A 20,014-nucleotide genomic window follows, 5' to 3' on the forward strand; every position below is an offset into this window, starting at 1 on the left:
CCTGCACCATCTACATCGGCCTGTGTGGATCATAGCTGGCCAACCCGAGATCATGAAGGAGCCGATTCACGCCTCGACGAATACCCAGCACACCATACATCTCGGCCACATGGTCATGGAAATGGTAGCCTGCTCCCGCGCCGAGATCCAACGGCAACCGCGCCGGGTCAATCGTGATGAGTGGCTCGGCGTCCTCATTCTCATACTCGCAGTGAGAGAAAACAAATTCCTCCAGAACCATGTGATCGCGGATATACACCAAAATGGGCTCCCACTCCTGACTAGAGAACATGGCCGTTTCAAGATAGAGCGTGCGAATGGTCTGTCTGTGCGTGGTCAGTAAAGCCACAACATCAGCCCTGCGCGCCCGTGGTGGTCGTGGATGATTCTCGTCTCCGGCCATGTGCACATGACGGAGTCCGGCAAGGGGAGTCTGTCGGAGACAAGTAAAGACTATATCTGTAAACCGAAACCCACGTGCGGTCTGGATCGAAATGGATTCGACACGAGGCACCAGGGCGAGAATCGAATTGATGTTGTAAATTCGCTGATTTGTGGCGTGCATATCCCCCGTCAAATCCGTGAATATGATTTTCGAGACTGTCGTCCTGTAAACTGGCTGTTGTCGCAGGAGAGCGAGGGTCTGGGCCTGCGAGCCTTGTGGAACATTGACGTCGAGGGAGCGAAAATATCGTTCTGCAAAGGCATTAGCGGAGTTATTTCTGATGAGTGTGGAAATCGAACCGATTACGAGGAGTGTTGCATTGTCTGCTTGCTCTGCCACCAAGCCCATCACTGCAGGGGGAAGTCGCTCGAGCATCTCTGCGGTGTTGGTTGTCTGTCTCGTATCTTGTCTTGCTGTAGAGGAAAAGGGGTCGAAAGCTGCCTAGGTAGCTGTTGTTGTAAGTAAAGTAAAGTCAGGCCAAAAAGTGGGTTAGATGCTATATGCTACCACTCACCACTTCCAGATATTCGCCCTTGTCCTCTTGTGGAGTGAGTGAGTGTGTAAGTGAGTGAGTGAGTGAGTGGTTGATATCTGTCTACTATTCCCTCAACGCGAAAAGGATGGCGGTAGTCTATTTTATACTAATGGCCAATGGCAACGACATTCAAACAAGCAAGCATAGGTGAACAACACAACACAAAGGAGTACAATGCAAACAACAAATCACTTGTGAGAAGGAGTGAAAAAAAAACAAAGACATTGTGTAGTTCAAAACAAAGAAGTCATTGAACTTGCGCAGTCAGCCAGCCAGCCAGCATACATACTACTTATATACTTACAACACAATCCTCTGAATGAATCGTGTTGTGTTGTGTTGTGCAACAACAATAAAGGAATGAATGGAAGGAAGCCAATAAACCTGGCCCGAACAAGTGAATGAAAGAGAGCAGGAAAACAATCATCGTAAAATGAGGAGGATTGAAAGTTTTTTTTTGCCATTTCCTATTCCTCTCCTTTCCTCGTAACGTATGCACAGAGAGCAGCATATGAAAGAATAGTGAGATTAGCTATTGCCCCGCCCCTCATTGTCTCGCCGGTAAAAAAAACACACACATCATCATGACTCTACCATGGACAGGATAGAGCAGATGCGAGCCATGGAATTGCCGCTACAAATTTCAGGTACGAGACAGAGAATCGCATTGCAAACTTGCCGAGTAACTCGTGCTCATTCCTGGCCGAACCCGACAGTTTCCTCGACGGCCCACACAAGCTTTTGCGACAACGCATCAAAGCTCTTGTATGGCGGCAAGTCCAATCTGTTGAAACAAGTGTGCGACTTGGGCAATTGGTTCTCCTCTCCAGACTTTTCAATCGTGAATCTTCGAGGCCCATCTGAACCTTGGAGATCCTTGAAACCGTTGACAGGAATTCGCGAGGTGCCAGTAGCGAATTGCAGAAGCCGAGACTTCTGCTCTGCGTCCCAAGCCCTGACGACCTATAATTTGCGTTAGCATGAGTGTGCACAACGCCTGTGACTAGTTGAGGGCATATGCTTACCTTCCAGAAGTTCTGAACCACAGCATCATTCTCCGTGTAACCTCGATAATCGGTGTGTTTCTTCCAGTCATCAACGTCGATGTCTGCTATGCCTCCGATGAGCAACTCCAATTCGCGCTCATCGAAGACATTGACGAGATCCGCAGGTATAAGCTCGTGGAAGCCAGTAACGAAGGCGTTAAATTGCTCATCCACACGCTTTTGGATGCGCCATTCTGTGATAAGCTCCACATACTCCTTCTTGTTCTCGTTCGTCACCTCAATGTCGCGGCCACCAGGTTTTAGGTCGACAGTGACTTTCTCACCGAAACGCTCATCCTCGACCGAGAATGTTGAGTAGATCACGTCAGTGATGTCGTTCTCCATGGTCCAGGTAAGCGTCCGATGGAACTCGGCGTCGACGCCCTCCATATCCTGCAGGTTAACCTTCTTCTTGAGAATCATCTTGTAGAAAGCGCCAATGAAAAATGCGTCCAAGAAGCGTCTGTGGAAGATGGCGAGGCCTACAACACGCCCAATGAATTTGAAGTAGCCGAGATGCTCCGGGTTGATGCCAGAATGGGGGTTGATCTGCAGAGTGTAGTTGTCGTGTGCACTGTACTCGAACAGACAGTAGAAGGGGTTGAACATCTCGTGCGAAAGAAGGAAGAAAAACTCTCTGTAATGATGTTAGCCAGTTACCCATTCGCAGCTAGATCCATAACATACCTCGACAGTCCACCATAGTCTAAGCCGTCTTCGCCATCGAACTTGATCATGAGGCGCTTCTTGAGGTCGTTCGGGCTTTGACGCATGATCTCCGCGTAAGAGTCCTCGAAGATGTGCGTTCTTCGAACCTTGACGTGGCATTGTCCAGACAAAATTCGTAATGCCGGTTGTGATCGGAAGTAGATCAGCTTTCTTCTAAAGTCACGCTTGTACTGTGGCACGTTCTGGTCCAGCGATGATGGTAGTCGTGGATCATCCCAAGTGGTGGTTTTCGTGTTGTGATCCACAAAGTACACACGCGCCGTGTTGGTCAGACGCATTTCCCATCCACTCGGCAGTGGGCCGAGCTGCGAAACGGGCTGCTGTTGAATAGTGCTGTTGCCCGTAGCGTTCTGACCGTACATCCTAATGTATTGTTGTCGCCGAGGGTCAACCCACGTAGTGGTTCGCGTGTTGTGGTCCACGAAGTATGCTCGACCTTCTGGAGTGTGCCGTTGTTCCCAGCCAGCAGGGAGCTCGCCAGTTCCAGCAGTTGTAGCACCCGTAGCCACCATCTGTGCTGCACTGGCGGCATTATTTGCAGCAGTGGTCGGGTTCGGAGTATGACCAGGAGAGTTCTGTCTGTCCGATAGACTTGGCGAATTGGCACCAGTCCTATCTTCCGGCAACGTTCTGCCTTGATGCCTTTGTCGCTCAATGTTCGTCTGCTGTTCTAGCTGAGCGCGCTGCTCCCCTGCATTGAAGTTTGCAGTCGGCCTGATCCATGTAGTCTGCCTGCTATTGTGGTCCACATAGTAGGTCCTCCCTAAGTTGTCTTCTCGCCGCTCCCAGCCAGGCGGTAGTCTCCCCTGCGCATCTTCAAATGCACTGAATCCTGAACCATCCGCTCTTCTGTTCGCGGACGTGCCAGTGCCGTTGGTGGTGGACGGAGGAGCTGCTGACGGAACGCCTCCCGTGTTTTGTCGAGACGGAGCCACTGGCCCGGCGACGCTCGTCGATGGTGTCTGTAGCGAGGCAGAGGATTGCGCACCGACAGGGGTCGAAGGGGTGTGCGCACCGTTAGTGGAAGGTCCCGCGGAACTGCCATTCGGACGAGCGCCAGAGGCTATCGGCGTGCGTAGATTCGTGGACAAGTTTAAGATGAGCTTGCCATTCACCACCAAGTTGTCGTTGGACTTTCTAAGATCACGAGTAATCATCTCTGCTTGCAGTCAGCATGCAAGGCCGTCCATAGATGCAACCTAGCGTACCATCACCACCGGCATCGAGGTCGATAACACTTCCAATGCGCACGTTCACAACGCCGAGGAAGCCCTGGTCCTTCTTCTTAAACTTCTTCTGGTCAAAGATTTGAACTGCGAGTAGGCTGTCCTCGTCCACACGCCTGGCGGGCTGTCAGCACGCTGCCGGGAGTCTAATTCATGCCACGCGCCAGAGCCCCACATACATGTCGAAACTCTCGTTCCAATACGGATTGAGCGTCTTCTTGATCACTCCGGTCGTCTTTGTCTGCTCTCCACCTATTGTTGCGACAGCGAACGGGTCCGGAAAGCCTAACCACCCGATCAGTATTCGTCTGGCATCACAGCCGATCCCATAGCTCAGGACGTACGGAAGACATCACGCTTGTATAGTCCATCTGCGGCAATGACTGCTCACGTGTCAGCCTTATCCAGACACCATATCTCATTCTTTCCACGCTGTTTGACATACTGGTGATGCGTAGGTTGGGCTGCGATGGGAGGTCGGCCATGGCGCCAGGTGAATGTATGCGGTGTCTGCTGCTCGCCTTGTGTATATGTGCTCGCGCCTAGGGATGTACCATGCACGGTGGAGGACAGCGTCGCGGTCGATAGAGCGCGCTGACAAGCGTGAATATGGCAAGAGGGTGTGAATGATCGCGCCGTCGTGGTGGTATGGGTTCCGCTACCTCGTGGTCGTCGTGGTTGTGGCCGCGGTGGGATGACGATGGCGACTGCGAGGTCAACTGCGCTGCGCCACTTTCTGCGCTCGTGCCGCTCACTTCTTCTCGCGCGCGTAAAGTGCAGATACAACAAAGCGTCGAGAATTGATAATGCGCAACCAACACGGAGCACTCGTCACCCGCACTTTCAAGGTGTTGGTGCTTCTGTTGTTGATGTACGGACGGGGTCGGTGAGATCAGAGGTTCCCGTCGAGGTTCGAGGAAACACGAGCACAGGAGCCCTGACAGGCTGACCTTGCCATGCCTTGCCCTTGCCCCACTCTTACTAGCAGTGAACGCCACCTCTGCGAGATATTTCTGAACAGAACCAGTCGACTCCGCTTCTTTCCGTATTGCACTGTACCTCCTACACCTGAGCGGAACTCGCTGCGTCGTCGGCACTGAAGGCGGCTATGCTGACGAGATCGAGCTGACTGAGCAATACCAGTCTCGGTCGAAGGACAAGGCATGCGAGCTGACGAGTGAGGTGGAATATCCCGTTTCCACGGTCCCTTCGGATCACGGCATCGTGAGAGGGAGATGCTATTAGAACTACAAGACGGCGATGTCTGAACTCTCGCCATTGCTTCGGCGATCAAGTCACTACTCAAGCCTTCGCAATGTCTCAAGCTGCCTCTATCTTGTGACAGATCCATTCCACACTCACTATCCCTACAGCGCTGTGGACGCATATCTTGAGCATGACTTCTAGATCATGTCAGCCACTATCCGCCGTATCAAGAGACTACAATGCGCCCAGTGAGCTAGAGAAGCAACGTAGAAATCGCACCTGGAGGCATACATGCAACTTTCACAAGTACAATTCCGCGCTAGCAAAAATACTGCTCAATAGCCAGACCGACCACACACATATCATGTTCATATCACTTTCTCCGACTCGTGACAAACCTTTTCGGAAAGGATCATTTCGACGAGTACAAGCTGGCCCGGTGATCGGCTGAGTACACACTCTCAGTCTAGGTGTAGACCATTTGAGATCTTCCCACTTCTGGTGACTCGACAGTCTGGGGGAATTCGGGCGTTTCTCGATAATACTAATGCTTCCAGGTCTCGTCGGAAGTGAGAAGATGAAGTCCACTTAGTCGTCCGCGGCCTCTCCTCTAGCGACGTGTCCGTCTTCGATGGCTTGCTTGGTGAATACGCCGCTCATGACTGCGAGAGCAGAGGGGAGGATGGACGTGAAAGACTGTTAAAGTCGCTGAAATTCTGAAGACTATATGGGTGCTGTGTATCTTTGTGTGGACTCACTCGGCAAGAGGCTGAAAATCCCCCATACGAAACCAGAGACTTAGGCAGACTTTTCGCGTGAATGCAAACGACCATCTGATTCGTAACTTCAGGTCCGTGAGCACCTTTGGCATTCACGTGCGCTAGCAGCATTTCATTGAACGGCTAGGTACATGTACTCTTGCCATATGGGCCTGGGTATGTCCCCAAGTCAAGACCCTGGCTGTAAGGCTGCGTCTATGCATGTCAGCCGAAGTCCTTCCGTTGCACGACCATTCTATCAGTTGTAGATGCGTGGTCATGGCACGGAAACAGAAGTTTCCCTCGCGGGTAGCTTGGTGTGCTGGCGTTGGTGGTCCATCTGGTAACTATTTACATAGTCTGGACCAACTGGCCAGCTCGAGTGACTCGAGTGACTCGACTTATATTGTATGCGAAGCAAAAGAGGTAAGTGTGCTGGCCAGGTCCTGAAGTCGTGAAACTACCCAAGGACTTCGCAGCGAAGGCTGGCTATAGCTTCCCGACTAAGCATGGGTATACATCGATTTCGGCAATGCAGATGGTAGACTGCAGATCTTCGTCGGACTGTTAGCTGCGAAGAGATCCTGTGCAAGTAGAGTGCAGGTCATGGCAACATCGATCCCTGCAATCTCAGTCAGTAGACGATGGCATTTGTAGCGAGCATACGACCAGTGTGCAACGAGGAGTACTTGCCACCACCATTTGCCCGAAGACATTTGCATCGCATCGCATCGCATTCGTCGCTCAGGTTGAAGCGTAACTGGTTCACGCACAGCGGCGAGCGCATAATGACTTTCGCGTTACGGTTCATTGTCACCACCTCTTTACCAGTATCACTTTCGAGACTTCAAGGTATGTCACCTTCTGACTCTTCACCGCATAAGCACGTGCTCTTGAACCTTAACTAGCTCTTGAACCTGAGTGAAATGTCTGGAAAAAGGCAGACTGTGGCTCTTACTCCAACATTGAAGATGTTTTGTGGCTTCTTTCTCGGATGCCCCATTCGTCGTCTAGTACTGCTTTGCTTGTCGCGAAGCAACAGAAAATCGCGAGCCTAACACCATACTCTCCACTCTCCTCTTTTCTGGGCCTTTTTAACTGTCATCTTACTCCAGGCACACCGGTAGACGAGAGTGCAGACGCAGCTCTTTCTCGTACTCATGTTCCGATCTCAAGTAGAAAAGGTAGCTGGTATAGGCGCTCAGTAAGGGTTGTATCCGCGTCCGCGGAAGCCACCTCGACCACCGCCACGGTAGCTATTAGCATGTTAGTGTTTCGCCTTAAATGTGCCGAGAATTTCAAACATACCCGCCACGTCCCCGGAATGGTGGAGGACCACCATAGCCACCACCCATGGGAGGCCCATAGCCCCCTCCAAATCCACCGCGTGGGCCTCCGCGACCTCTTCCGCCGCGTCCACCACCTGGGCCTCTAGTCATTCCTGGGAGATTGGTGCGCTTTGGCACGACCTGCGCGCGATGTTAGTATTCCGACTTGGCGAGCGCACTAGCTGTCTCTTTCACGCTCCGCACTCACTTTGATGTTGCGATTTCGGAAGACACTCTCGTTCAACACCAAGGCGCTGGTCACAAACTGCGGCTCACTGAACTCCACATAGGCGTAGCCCTTGGGATGACCAGTGAACTTGTCCAACAGGATTGTCACGCGGTTGATGCTTCCGACGCTTTGGAAGTGAGCCTGGATCTCCTCTGGACTGGCGCCGTAATCCACGTTCCCCACGAAGATACTCCTGTTATCAATGTCCTCTTTGCTTTCGCGCAAGCTGTCGGACTGGTTGTCGATGGAAGCCTGCATCTCGCGCAGTTTGGCAGCTTCAGCCTCCATTTCCTCGACGCGTTTTTTCATCGCGGCAATTTCCTCTTCGTCGCCGAGGTCTTCATCTTCGGCCTGGCGATCGAGGTCGTCAGTGGACGGTTTGGTGTCTTCGTCAGCCATGGTATGCGAGGAGGTGTCGGAGGTTCTGCTGGAGGGCTCGTTAGGATGGTCCGCAGCAGATGAAGTGGTAGCAGCAGCAGCAGCAGCAGTGTGTTGCGCGTCTGCCATGGGTGTCGCGGAAGTGCGGGAGGGCGGCGAGTGATAATTGGACGGCAGTAGTACAGGCGACGTACCTGGGAGAAGAGTTAACAAGGGGTTGAAGCGACGCGACGCGACCGCTGTAGTTGAATGGTAAGAAGTGCAGAGCAGAACAGAAGCGATAAGCGTGGGTGTGGGTGTGTGTGGAGGGAAGATGGGAGGTCGAGTAGGCAGGTGGATGTTCAGGTACATGTATGAGGTGATTTAGGTGCAGTCGATAAGGTAAAATGTTACGGACTAGCGTGCGAATGTGCCGCTAGAGCTATTCAGCTCAGCTAGTAGGTACCTGAGGCTTACATGTAGTCGGGTTGAGTTGACTTTTTGATGACTTGATGTCCTCAGACACCTGTAGTCTCACTTCATTAGCCCATGTATTCATTCTCTCCATTCACTAGCATTCACCTTTACCGAATGCCAGACGGCGGCGAAGGAAGCCCGCACAGGAATATCACTACCATGCCGTGTACTATGCCGCCCATTTGAGGCAATTGAAACGCCGATCATGCTGTCTATGCAACTGTGTCATCTGGAATAATCCTGCAGCAGAGGTACTGTATGTACCGCACCTTGATGCTCATCATCGCGAATGGTGTAGAAGGCGTTCTCATACTGGCGGCCCCGAGCGTCGTGTCACGGCATTCTCCAAGATTCGAACCAACGCGCCCTGCGTTCCCCAGCGCCTGGCGCACACCCTCCGTATAGGTAAGGTACCGAAGGTATCGCAGTTACAACAGCTGTTGTTGTTCGCCACTCATAGTTTTGCTGCTTTTGTATGTGCTACTGCTGCACAACAGCTTGACACGTCTCGCAGCGGGCACGAAAATGGCTTATTTGGATGACCTGCCGGCAGAGCTGATCGAGAACGTCGTAATCTGCCTGACGTTGAACGAAATATGTGCTCTCCGCTTGGCGAACCGATCTCTTGCTTCCAAAGCGTCACAGGATCACTTTAGAGCCTTCTACCGAAGCAAACGAATTGACATCGATGAGCGCGGACTTAAGGACTTCGTCGTCTGTACAGCCAATGCCGGCATGGGCTGTCTGGTTGATGACTTTACCCTGACTGGTCTCGTCTACAACACAATCTTCATCAAGAATCAGCTACGTCCTGGCGATGTGAGAATAAAGTCACAGATTTCCGAAGGAGGCGCAACTAGTATTCAAACCAGCATCGGGTGGCGCCCTTTTGAGGAAGCAGAGCGCGAAGCACTCAGAAGGCAGCTCAATATCCTCCAACGCCGACAGGAAGCTCAATTGCATTTTCTGCAAAGTGAAGACGCTCAAAAACTGCTAAGGAAAGCCTTTCGAAACATCAAAAGAGGAAGAACATCGCCCACTCCGCTTTCGTTGACCCTCAACTTGGCTGTGTACCGGGACGATGCCCTATGCCGCTCAGCGCCAGCTGATGGTGGTAGCTGGAGACTGATTTGGCAGTCGGCGGCTGACACTTTTCAGCTTGTCCAGGACGCTCTAGACGCGAGCACGCTGGCAGTGTCTTATTTCCGATGCTTCCCAACGCACGGCAAGAACAGCCAAATGCGGTCCAGCTTGGCCTGCAACGAGATTGGACCTGTGATCGCCTATTCTGGACTCGAATCATGTCTAGCTAGTCTCAAGGCACTCACGTTGGCGTTCTCCGACACAAGTCTCAGATATGATGACAAAGATGCAGAGCTCCTGGAAGCGGGCGACAGACAGGAACTTTCGAGACAACCCATCGCAGGGAGAGAACTTCAACTTATCGTGCAGGCTGCGAACTCCGCCAACTTCACTGGCCTTCTTAGCTTTGTCAAAGCCTGCCGAAACATACGGGAGCTCGATCTTCATCGATACCAACTCACCAACCATGGAGACACATCTCGGGTCCAGGGAGATAAAGTGTCGAACATGCTCTTCCAACATCTCAAACTCACAGAACTGCGCAACTGCAGACTTCGAGGCTTTCGCGCTGGTTCAGACGATATAATACACTTTCTCCGAAACCACCAGACCCTCCAAAAGTTACTTCTCAAGAACTTTACCCTATCTTCTGGTACGTTCCGTCCCGTCTTTGATCACTGCACCGGCAACCCGGACACCAAATCCGAAAGCATGCAACCAAAACTAGACAGTATCGAGTTGGAGGACCTCTTCGAAGACGCTACAGCCTCTTCGAGCAAGCAGCTGCTCCTATTCACCGGTCCTAAACTCGAAGACGATTCCAAAGTGAGTGGTTGGCGAAGTACCAACAATCTTTCGCGCTGGGCCAGCGGGACGAAACGTTTGATCACATACCAAAGGCAGAACTACAATATTGGCCGAGGATCGCAGTGGCAGAAACAGGCTATGGAGGAGTTCGGTCCTCCTGATCAGAGGTATATCAAGTTTCTCTGAGATGGGCCCATCGCCGACAAGTAGGCTGTCTGAAAGATTGAGGGAGATGTTGGGCTCATTGCTCACAAGAACAGCGTCATGTCACCAATGACAAGGATAGCACCCTCAGGCAATATGTTGAAGTGAAAGATGCAAGGGGATGGAATGTGGAGGGAGCGCGACTGCGCAGATATTCGGCACCACCGGAGGGAGGACAGGCACCAAAGCTCATCAACATCACGTCTGGCAAATTCGAAGACTGGAGGATCTGCCGGATTTTCGTTGGATGCATCTGGGCGATAGCACTTCGTTAATGCCGCCACGACCCCACGTGAATTCCTTCATTCGGTCTGTGTGCTCAACTTCATAGAAAGGTGAAAATCCCTATTCCCAAACAACGCGTCCCTTATCTTGGCATAGGTAGGTAAGGTAGCTAGCGATAATAGTCCACGGAGGTATTCAACCAACCTGACTTGTTAACATGTTGGTATCGCTCTGCGTGTTATAAGTGAAGGCTTCTGCTGTATGAAGTGAATCACCTAGCAAGGGGTGGTTTCGTGATGGTGAAGATTGTGAAAAGAATGGTGATGCATCCATACACCCCCAAGGGTCGCTGTAACCGAGGTACCTAGGTACCTACCATAGCCGGATGTACGGCAAGTCATGTCACATGACCTTTTGGAGGGGAACCGGTGGGTGGCCGCAACATGTTCCTAATCCCTAGTATAGTGGCAGTGGAGGTGCCTCCTACCTCCTAGGAGGTAGTGTAGGTACATACATGTCGTTTGCGTTCACAAGAATCTGTGCGTTGCATTACCTCCTATGTGGCTGGCACCAACGGGAGGAAAGTGCAGCGCCACAATGGGACGCGACAGCTCGATCAAGTGCCAGGTGGGCCGATGGCGCAAGCTTCCCGGAGGACGGAGGTACCTTATCTCCCGTCTTGGCCGTTTCGAAGTTTGACCCTTTTTTTTCCTTGGTGGTGCTTTCTGGGCAATGCCACCTCGCACCAAGCCTTGCCTTAGTCGCATTGCCTACCTTACTACATGTACCTGTACCTTCCAGCTTACCTATGCAATTAGTGCCGGCTTCCTGATGGAAACGCTACAGCAGCAGTCCTCTCTCTCCTACGACGACACATCACGCAGCGCGCTCGCTTCTGGAAAGTGTCCATGTTGTACTCCACTTCGAGGCTGCGGAACCTCTCTGGACATGGGTCGCCAGCTACGGAGCACCAGCTGATGTGGCGTGTTCTCTCCTCGAAGGTTGCAAGACTTGCAGCCACTGTCATTTTCACCGTTTTGCTCGCGCTGCTCTGGATACGAGGTCTACGCCCCAGCTTGATCTACAGCGGCCTTTCGAGCTCCGGTCCGCAGGCGCTTGACAGCCAGAATCTCGTACAGGACTTTGAGCTCAACTCGAATAATGGTTATCCTCCAGGGGTCAAAGGGAAAGGCCGGTTGCATCTGCTGGTGCCGGCCACAAGTACAAATCCTGAACTATGCAAACTCCTGCTCTCGGCGCAGATTCTGGGATATCCCACGCCGGTTCTGATCAATTATGGCGACCACGAGGCGAAGGATGGCTATGTCCAGCATCTGGCAAAGGTAGGGGGCATCCTTAATTACCTCGAGGGGCTAGAGAGTTCAGACGAGTATATGGAGGATCTGGTCCTGATCATAGATGGCTATGATGTCTGGTTTCAGCTTCGTCCGGACGTGCTGATCAAGAGATTCTATGCCATCAATGCTGCTGCGAACGCCAGAACTATTCAGCGTTATGGCGAAAAGGTGTTCGCCGAGCGTGAGATGTTTCAGAGCGTTGTCTTTGGCCCAGACAAACTATGCTGGCCCGTGGACTTCAGCAGACCCGCTTGTTGGGCTATTCCGGAGAGCACGATGCCGGAGACGGCTTTCGGACCAGTCTATGAGCAAGAAGACCGGGACAAGGCGCCTGCGAAGTGGCTCAACAGCGGCACAGTGATGGGCACCATAAGAGACTTGAGGGACATATTTAACGCCACTTTGGAAGCCATTCATGCCAACCACGTGACAGACTCTGATCAATACTACTTTGCCAACCTCTGGGGTGATCAGGAGTTCGAGCGCTTGACCAACCGGCCGGACCTGTTGCAGAAAGCGAAGAGCAAGGTCTACTATGACCATGAAGATGCGAACAATGGCAGCTTGTACCGTTTAGAGCCGATCACGTTTGGTAGGAGGACAGAGTATCACATTGGCATCGACTACGACTCTACCATGTTTCAGACCTTGGCCTTCTGGAAGGGACAGTTGGCCTGGACCCGGGAAGTCGACTCCTGGTCGCCTCCAGCCCAGGCTCATCACTTGCCTCAGAAGCCATGGGAAATCAGCCTTGATGAGGACATATTGGCTTCGCGCCCACCTTTTGACTCACTTGATCATGGATTCACCTACATGAATAGTACGCCCCCTGGCTGGGAGAGCGTGGAATTGGCGTATAACGTCCTGACGCACCAGCACCCGGTCTTGCTCCACGTCACTGGGAACCCGGAGGAGAAGCACTTTCGGCAATACTGGTGGCATAGGATGTGGTTCCAGAAAAAAGCCGAGAGATTGAGGCAGGCAACACATGTTCTGGATGAAAGTCTGATCACAGACGTGCCTATTGCGAACATGCTCTGGTACAATGCTGTGCCCGCAGACGACGCCGATGACATTGTCGATAAAGGCAAAGGTGGCGCATGGACGGATCGACGAGGGTGGCTCAGCTGGAACCGACTGTGCAGAGGCTCGCTGGAAGAGCTATATGCTCCTGGTAACGATACCGCGTATCACCCTATCCTGAATGCTACGTCGTCGGCAAGTCTAGTGCGGCCAACACTTCTGCCCATCACGGATGACATGACTCTGCCGGATTCACAGCCACAGGAGTACGTACCTGACCAGCAGGCACCACCATTGCCTTATGACCAAGTGGCGACGCAAGAAGAGCCTGCGCTCGAGCAATCACCAGAGGCACCGGCGGCACTACCTTGGACGCCAGCTGAAGCGCCAGCAGCAGTAGGATTACCGCCGCCCAGACCAGTGGAAGAATACCAAGTGGCAGACTAGGCAGTGGAAGTGTGTGACAAGAGCCTCGGCGGCGTGAATATGCCGCTGACGCCGCTAGAGCAGAGCAAAGCAAAGCAAAGAATTTGGAGTAGTACAGGACGACGACACAGCACAGCCAGCAGCTCTATAGCAACAGCAGCGTCTCCCTCGGCTTCTTGGCATCTACAACAAACATGATTGGTACATTTTTTTGATAGCGTTCGAAGCGACACATTATGTATTATCATAGAAACAAATCAATCACACAGGAGGCACATCTGTCGGTAGGGTACATGTAGGGTTGTATGTATATACAAGGTAGTGAAATATCAGGACACACTTGATCCCATGCAACGTTCAAGGTCGGACAGTGATGTGATGTGTCTCGAAAGAAACCAACGGCTTCACAAGCAAAACTCGCACAAACCCCGACGAGGCTTGCGGCTGTGAGTTCTTCTTTTGGGAGTAATCAACAAGCCACCACAAACATGTCGTCCTCAGGGGGCTGACGGGGTGGAACAGGGGTACGATGGCGCGGCAGTCGAGAATCCCGACTTTTCCGCCAAGCGTGAAGAAGGAAAAAAAATTCTAGAACGCCTCCCGTCGGACACCGAATTTGCGAATTACTACCTCCTACTTCCTACTTGTACCTCCTACTTCCTAGGAGGTACTTTAGGAGGTACTGTACATACAGTAAGCGCCAAGTGTACTGAGTTTTCGCCGGATTGCTATATACTGTGATGATTGGCTTCGACTCCCCTTTGTTGTAACTTTGTAACCTGTACGTACTAGGTATACGCCTCATGTAGGAGGGACCTCCTAGTACTTCTTGGTAGTTTCGGCAGTGCGCGCAACCATTAAAAGATTTTAGGTAGCGCTTGCCGAGGCGTTCCTGCGTAGAACTACCTGAGACTATTTGAGACTAGTTTAGGAGGTACCAAGAACGAATTTTTCTATTGAGCTAGGGGGTAGATACTTCCTATGTAGGCTAGTTTGAGACGTGATTGATAGAAGGTAGACTGGTTCTCGATAAGATACGTAAATATCTCCTAGCAATATGTGCAGATATGAGGATGATTAGTGATTACTCCATCTTACGGTCTATATCGTGAATAGCTAGGAAATCCACGATTATTCAGGGCGGTATTGGTCCAATTCTGATAGAGGTGTGGCGCGGCATTCACCATTTCTGCTAACATGGACAGTCTATTATCACGATCATCTACGATGCGAGATACGCGTCAGCCGTGAACCTTGCGGTCTACTGGATCTGTGATTCTGTGGTCGTCGTCTCCTCCGGCTATCCTTTCCTATGCCTCTTGTGCACGTGCGTGCTCGTAATCAGCACCACGTCGGAAGTCCGGTGGTGAACCAGGTTACCTGGAACTAGGAGCAGGCCTGTCGTGTCGTGTATAAGCCGAAATGACGGTGCGCCAGCGCTCTTGGTCTTCTGCTGCTGCCGACGCTGCTTCGAGGAAAGTGGCTGAGGCAGAAGCAGAAGCAGAGGCAGAAGCAGAGGCAGAGGCAGAAGCAGCAGCAGCAGCAGGACAAAGTACCTCTGCGTCCATTCCCTTGATTCCACAGGATGCTGCCGTGCTGCTGCACAGAATCGGAACGAGTGCATCTCCCCATGAAGACAAGGTGCCGCGGACAGGCCCCAAGGCAATCGTGATGCTGCAAGGCAAACCGCTCTTCTTCTTGATCCTCACTTGGATATGCTTCGTTTTGTACATATTACATGTGAGTGAAGACACAGGTGCCAAGGCGTGGGGGAAGAGGAGTACTGCGTGCTGATACACCTGTCTTCTTCGCAGCCTTCTTCGGAACCATTAATTGCAGGCACAAGCACGACAGAATCCAGCGGGCCATTAGACGTTTCCAGAGCAAGGCAGAAGCACACCGCCACCAGCAAGAACCCACCAGCAAATCTGCACCTCGTGGTGCCGGCATCCAAAGGCGATGCAAACCTCTGCAAGGTCATGGTCAGCGCGGGAATCTTGGGATATCCCGATCCGGTCATCGTCAACTGGGGCGAGGACTTTGATGATCCCAAGTTTGTGGAGGGTGGTTCTCATCTGGCCAAAGTCACGGGAATCACAAGATACCTCAATTACCTGAACAGCTCTATGGACAATGATCTCATGCTGATGGTAGACGGATACGACATCTGGCTTCAGCTCCGACCTCAAACTCTGATCGATCGCTACTTCTCAATCAATAAGCGAGCAGACGAACGCATTGCGCGCGAACTGGGAAATGCCGCATCAGAGCACAACATTCACCAGGAAGTCATCTTTGGCTGCCAAAAACGCTGCTGGCCTTGGACGCAAGATGACCCACCTTGCTACGCGGTCCCCTTCTCCGACTTACCAGAAGACATCTATGGCCCAGAAACAGACACGGACGTTGGAAACATAGAGAATCCCTTTATCAAATACCGTCCTCGCTACATCAACTCTGGTGTGGTTATCGGCACAGTGAAAGCCTTGCGAAAAATGTTTGTTCAAGCTCTCGAGCTCCTCACTAACGATCCTTTCGAAGCCAACATGGGCTCTGATCAATACATCTTCTCCCACATCCTCGGCGACCAAGAAGTCTGGCGCGAGGCCCTCCGACAGGACTCCCGAAACAACCTTCAAAAGTTGAGGGAAAAGTTCAAAGGTGGCTACGAACCCCTGCATCCTTTCAATCCCTCCCACGTCGAAGAAGTCCGCAAGAAAGCCGCTCGCCGACCAGACAAGAACTTCGAATTCGGAATCGGACTTGATTATCGCATGGAAATCGGCCTGAACACCGTATTTTCCGAAGATGATACCGCCTGGCTCCACTGGGCCAACCACACCGAACTCGCCGCAGCCGAAGAGCGCGAAAACATCAGTCCCACACATCCACACGGCGTGACCTCTCAGAACCTGTCCAGCGACATCACAGACACCGTTCCCCCTTTCTGGACTTTCAATCACGAGCCGAAATTCCCTCGCTGGAAGAAATGGACCGAAATCCCCCTCTTCACCAACATCTGGAGCGGCATCGTCCCCACCGTCATCCATCACAATGCGCATCGCGATGGCTTGAAAGCTTTGCGAGAGACGTGGTGGAATCAGACGTGGTATGCGGGACACACGAGAGTATTGTATGATGCGCACATTTGGGAACCCGTGATTCCTGTCGCATATAGTGGGAAAGAAGAGGCCGATTTGAGAGAGTATTGGCCCGGGGAGAGATGGAAAGGTGGAGGTAGGACGGGCCCGAAGGAAATCTATGAGCCGTGGGAGAATCGGTGGGTGCGATTTGATGATATTTGTCGACCATTTCATGAAGAGGTTTTTCGAGATGGGTTGGGAGAGTGGGTTTTGCCGGATGTTCATTGAGATGTATATGTTGGACTTGTTCTTGGACTTGTTGTTGTTGTTAGTAGGGCCGGGTGGCTGTTGCTGATGATGATATGTAGATGTAGTATAGAAAATGAAGGGGGGGAGATATGTAGAAGTGAAAGTAGGTAACTTGAGGTAGATTCTACCTGATCTGTTGGCTTATGTGTCTTCTCTCTCTCTCTCTCTCTCTCTCTCTCTCCCGTACACATACACATACATATACACCTACTTCTTCCCAAATAACAAAACCCACTTCCCAAACCCCATCATCACATCCCCACCGGCGTATCCTCCGGTTTCTCTACATCACGAAACAACTCCCACTCAAATTCCCTCGGACACAAATCCTGAAAAGTCAGATATTCTCCCGAAGGCAAAAACGCTCCTCCCGTAGACCTTCCCGCCGCGAACACACTCTCCTCATTCCCCAAAAGCATTTCGAATTCCCGTCTCGCGTGACCTTGCATCCACGACATGGGCCACTGCCAGCCACGAGCGCCTTTATCCCCATTATGGTGAATCATGACGGGGATGGTATTGAGGCAGCGATTGGTGAAGAGGGGCAATTCGGTCCAGGACTTGTGGGTGGTGAGTGGAGGGCTGGTGTGGAGGATGTCGTCGGGGAGGAGGCCGGTGACGCGGGAGGGGCAGTCGAAGAGTTTATGGTCGCGGTCTTGGAGTTGGGCGGAGATGTTTTGGTTGTAGATGAGATACTGGGTGTCGTCTTCGGTGTTGACGGTTTGGTGGCCGAGATCGCTGAAGTAGTCGACGCCGATTCCGAATTCGTCTGGTTGGCCTTGTTTGTGCTCCATGGGTTGATGCGTGAAGGAGGGGTTGAGAGGGTCGTCGACGAGTGTGCCTTCGAGATAGTATGGTTTTGGGGTGCTGTGGCCACGGAGTCGGTCGATCACGCTGAGATGCCTCCTTCGCATGACTTCGCGTTGGAATTCTTGTTCTCCCCACATGGTGTTGAAGATGGACTGGTCGGAGCCGTGGTACATGAAGTCGGATCCGCCACTGCCATTGTCCCAGGGATCATGATCTTGCATAGCTTGCACTTTTTCCCATGCTCGCCGAAACATCTTTCGCATGTCCTTGGCGGGCCCGATGATGTAGCTGCTTTCGATGTCAGATGTCATGAACGATAGGTACATGTATTCCAAACACCCCATGTGCACTTACCCGGAATTGAGATATCTTTGCTTCAAGCTAGTGTACTTGTTCTTACCCATCACGGTATCAGTATTGGCGCCATACAAGTCATCAGGCAGAGGAGCTTCTGGAATAGGATAACATGCAACAGTGTGCATTTGATTGGGAGCACACCGCTTGCCCGCGCCAAAGATGATGGTTTGTCGAATATGTTCGGCATCGTATGCGTTGCCGAGGCGAGCACGGAGTCTCTGGTTGGCCTTCTTGTTGATAGTATGATACCGACTGACCAAGACCTCGGGAGGAAGTTGAAACCAGATATCTGTGGTGCAGTCAGCGGTGCCGATCTGCATTGGCCTGAAGGGCTCACACGGACCGTATGCGTCCATCATGAAGATCAGCTCGTGGTCCATGGACTCGGGCATTTTCTCCAGATATTCCAGAACTCGCGAGATCTTGGCGACATGGCTGCCACCTCCCAGCAGATGCTGCTGGTCGAACGTCTCCTGCCAGGCAATGAGAGTCGGGACTGGATAGCCGAGAATCGCTCCCGTCAAGAGGGTCTTGCACATGTCGACGGCCACATTTGAGGCAGGCAGGAGAATGTGGAGCTGGCTGGTGGAGGCGACATCGTTGGGGACATCGTGAGATGGATATGAGATCAGGGCTCCGGCTTTGCGCCGTGTGGGTTCGTGCTGACCAGACTCAGTGGCTGTCGTTGAAGGTTCATTCTTTGTTGTGCTTGCCCAGCAGGTGGTAGGAGGCAGGTCATGTACTCACAAACGTGGCTGAGAGCAAGATCACTAAGATCAGGAACGAGAGAGCAGTCAGCACTACCGGTCTCGTGGGCCGTGCAGGGCGAAGCATTCTGTCACCACCACCGTCACCGCACTACAGAGCTGCTTTGACCAGCAGAGCAGTCTTGGACATCGAGTCGTCGTCTTAGGGGACAATTCGTAGTGATAACACGGCGGGGCTATGGGCAGCCCTTGGATTCGTCTAATCGCAGCCCTAGACATAACTCACCTAACCTGTACAGTAACATATCTCCGCCGCTCGTTATCAACGTAAACCTTCGTGTATTCAATATAGCGCGTTAACTCGCACTATTATCTTATTGTGCTGTCGCGTCGTCGTACTGTCGCGTATACTAACCTTTCGATATTACCGAGATATATTATTATTATTATTACATTTTTACTATTATTACTAAGATACGTTATTACCGAGATACAATGTCTGCCCTACTACGTACATCTTCTCTTCTACGTACTTACGCTCGCGATCGCGCCGGTAGTAAATTTCCTCGGGTACGCGCTTCCTCTCTTCCGAGTATTCCTACTCTCCTTCTACCTCTCTAGTATCTCGTTAGAGCCGAAAACTTCAATAGAGAGAAGGAGGATATATTCCTCGTTAAGTCCGAGAAGGAGGACGGAGAGAAGGAGGATATATTCCTCGTTAAGTCCGAGAAGGAGGACGGAGAGAAGGAGGACGAGTTCCTCGTTAAGCCCGAGAACTTGTAAGAGGAGGATAAGTTTCTCGGTAAGCCCGAGAACTCTAACGGAGAGAAGGGAGTACAGGAGGAGGAGGAGGAGTTTCTCGGTAAGCCCGAGAACTCTAACGGAGAGAAGGAAGAGTAGGAGGAGGAGGAGGAGGAGGAGGAGGAGGAGGAGGAGGAGGATCTCGGTTCTAACGAGGAATTTAAGATACCTCCTCTACCTAAGCAAACCTTTGATTCTATCAAATTGCTAAAGGAGTTCGTTAAAAAGTAGACTCGTAAATATAGTTTTGACCTTGTTATCTCTAATACAAAGAATCGAGGTACCTAGAAAAGAGTACGATATATATACGGTAGAAAAACTCGGAACTATCGAAAACTAGATACTTCTTCTCGTCGACGAAAATCTAGCTTGTATAAACACTAATGTCTTATACAACTTTAGTATACAGCCGTAGATAAAGAAGACAAAGATAGAGTATAGACAATTCGGTATAGACGAAATTCGAATGCAATAATATATAATTA

General features: G+C 51.7%; 7 protein-coding genes across 7 annotated transcripts; 3 read left to right on the forward strand and 4 right to left on the reverse strand.

Annotated features, from left to right (window-relative positions):
• Positions 1–10: 10 nt before the first annotated feature.
• SEPMUDRAFT_121261 (uncharacterized protein) lies at positions 11–820 on the reverse strand (the record flags this gene model as incomplete). The annotated part of the gene is made up of 1 exon (XM_016901675.1): positions 11–820. The coding sequence occupies one exon, from the start codon at positions 818–820 to the stop codon at positions 11–13; it is 810 nt and encodes a 269-aa protein (XP_016756602.1).
• A 600-nt stretch (positions 821–1,420) lies between these two features.
• Positions 1,421–4,876, reverse strand: SEPMUDRAFT_152130 (E3 ubiquitin-protein ligase NEDD4). The gene is made up of 7 exons (XM_016907261.1): positions 4,427–4,876; positions 4,326–4,364; positions 4,161–4,266; positions 3,964–4,097; positions 2,714–3,914; positions 2,006–2,663; positions 1,421–1,943 (listed from the first exon to the last, which is right to left on the reverse strand). Exons 1-7 carry the CDS (start codon positions 4,464–4,466, stop codon positions 1,674–1,676), a joined length of 2,448 nt encoding a protein of 815 aa, XP_016756603.1. The 5' UTR covers positions 4,467–4,876; the 3' UTR covers positions 1,421–1,673.
• A 999-nt stretch (positions 4,877–5,875) lies between these two features.
• SEPMUDRAFT_152132 (RNA-binding domain-containing protein) lies at positions 5,876–8,171 on the reverse strand. The gene is made up of 4 exons (XM_016907262.1): positions 8,075–8,171; positions 7,482–7,929; positions 7,254–7,414; positions 5,876–7,201 (listed from the first exon to the last, which is right to left on the reverse strand). The coding sequence occupies exons 2-4, from the start codon at positions 7,899–7,901 to the stop codon at positions 7,147–7,149; spliced, it is 636 nt and encodes a 211-aa protein (XP_016756604.1). The 5' UTR covers positions 7,902–7,929; positions 8,075–8,171; the 3' UTR covers positions 5,876–7,146.
• Positions 8,172–8,861: 690 nt separating this feature from the next.
• On the forward strand, positions 8,862–10,412 carry SEPMUDRAFT_111828 (uncharacterized protein; the record flags this gene model as incomplete). The annotated part of the gene is made up of 1 exon (XM_016900941.1): positions 8,862–10,412. One exon carries the CDS (start codon positions 8,862–8,864, stop codon positions 10,410–10,412), a length of 1,551 nt encoding a protein of 516 aa, XP_016756605.1.
• Positions 10,413–11,418: 1,006 nt separating this feature from the next.
• Positions 11,419–13,795, forward strand: SEPMUDRAFT_152135 (uncharacterized protein). The gene has a single exon (XM_016907263.1). The coding sequence runs from the start codon at positions 11,564–11,566 to the stop codon at positions 13,481–13,483; it is 1,920 nt and encodes a 639-aa protein (XP_016756606.1). The 5' UTR covers positions 11,419–11,563; the 3' UTR covers positions 13,484–13,795.
• An 882-nt stretch (positions 13,796–14,677) lies between these two features.
• Positions 14,678–16,992, forward strand: SEPMUDRAFT_159372 (uncharacterized protein). The gene is made up of 2 exons (XM_016907841.1): positions 14,678–15,202; positions 15,277–16,992. The coding sequence occupies exons 1-2, from the start codon at positions 14,885–14,887 to the stop codon at positions 16,831–16,833; spliced, it is 1,875 nt and encodes a 624-aa protein (XP_016756607.1). The 5' UTR covers positions 14,678–14,884; the 3' UTR covers positions 16,834–16,992.
• A 113-nt stretch (positions 16,993–17,105) lies between these two features.
• Positions 17,106–18,341, reverse strand: SEPMUDRAFT_54233 (uncharacterized protein; the record flags this gene model as incomplete). The annotated part of the gene is made up of 2 exons (XM_016909289.1): positions 17,106–17,952; positions 18,019–18,341. The coding sequence occupies 2 exons, from the start codon at positions 18,339–18,341 to the stop codon at positions 17,106–17,108; spliced, it is 1,170 nt and encodes a 389-aa protein (XP_016756608.1).
• Positions 18,342–20,014: the final 1,673 nt, after the last annotated feature.

This window comes from Sphaerulina musiva (assembly GCF_000320565.1).
Source record: "Sphaerulina musiva SO2202 unplaced genomic scaffold SEPMUscaffold_12, whole genome shotgun sequence".
NCBI classification, from domain to species: Eukaryota; Fungi; Ascomycota; class Dothideomycetes; order Mycosphaerellales; family Mycosphaerellaceae; genus Sphaerulina; species Sphaerulina musiva.

Bases quoted from the DNA above. Each gene is read 5' to 3' on its own strand.
- SEPMUDRAFT_152135 (XM_016907263.1), top strand. From the start codon at position 11,564: ATGTTGTACTCCACTTCGAGGCTGCGGAACCTCTCTGGACATGGGTCG.
- SEPMUDRAFT_159372 (XM_016907841.1), top strand. From the start codon at position 14,885: ATGACGGTGCGCCAGCGCTCTTGGTCTTCTGCTGCTGCCGACGCTGCT. The intron at 15,203-15,276 runs GTGAGTGAAGAC...TCTTCTTCGCAG, and splicing joins TCGTTTTGTACATATTACAT to CCTTCTTCGGAACCATTAAT.
- SEPMUDRAFT_152132 (XM_016907262.1), bottom strand. From the start codon at position 7,901: ATGGCTGACGAAGACACCAAACCGTCCACTGACGACCTCGATCGCCAG. The intron at 7,415-7,481 runs GTGAGTGCGGAG...CATCGCGCGCAG, and splicing joins TCCGAAATCGCAACATCAAA to GTCGTGCCAAAGCGCACCAA. The intron at 7,202-7,253 runs GTATGTTTGAAA...ACATGCTAATAG, and splicing joins CCATTCCGGGGACGTGGCGG to CTACCGTGGCGGTGGTCGAG.
- SEPMUDRAFT_152130 (XM_016907261.1), bottom strand. From the start codon at position 4,466: ATGGCCGACCTCCCATCGCAGCCCAACCTACGCATCACCA. The intron at 4,267-4,325 runs GTACGTCCTGAG...TCGGGTGGTTAG, and splicing joins ATACAAGCGTGATGTCTTCC to GCTTTCCGGACCCGTTCGCT. The intron at 3,915-3,963 runs GTACGCTAGGTT...GACTGCAAGCAG, and splicing joins CCTCGATGCCGGTGGTGATG to AGATGATTACTCGTGATCTT.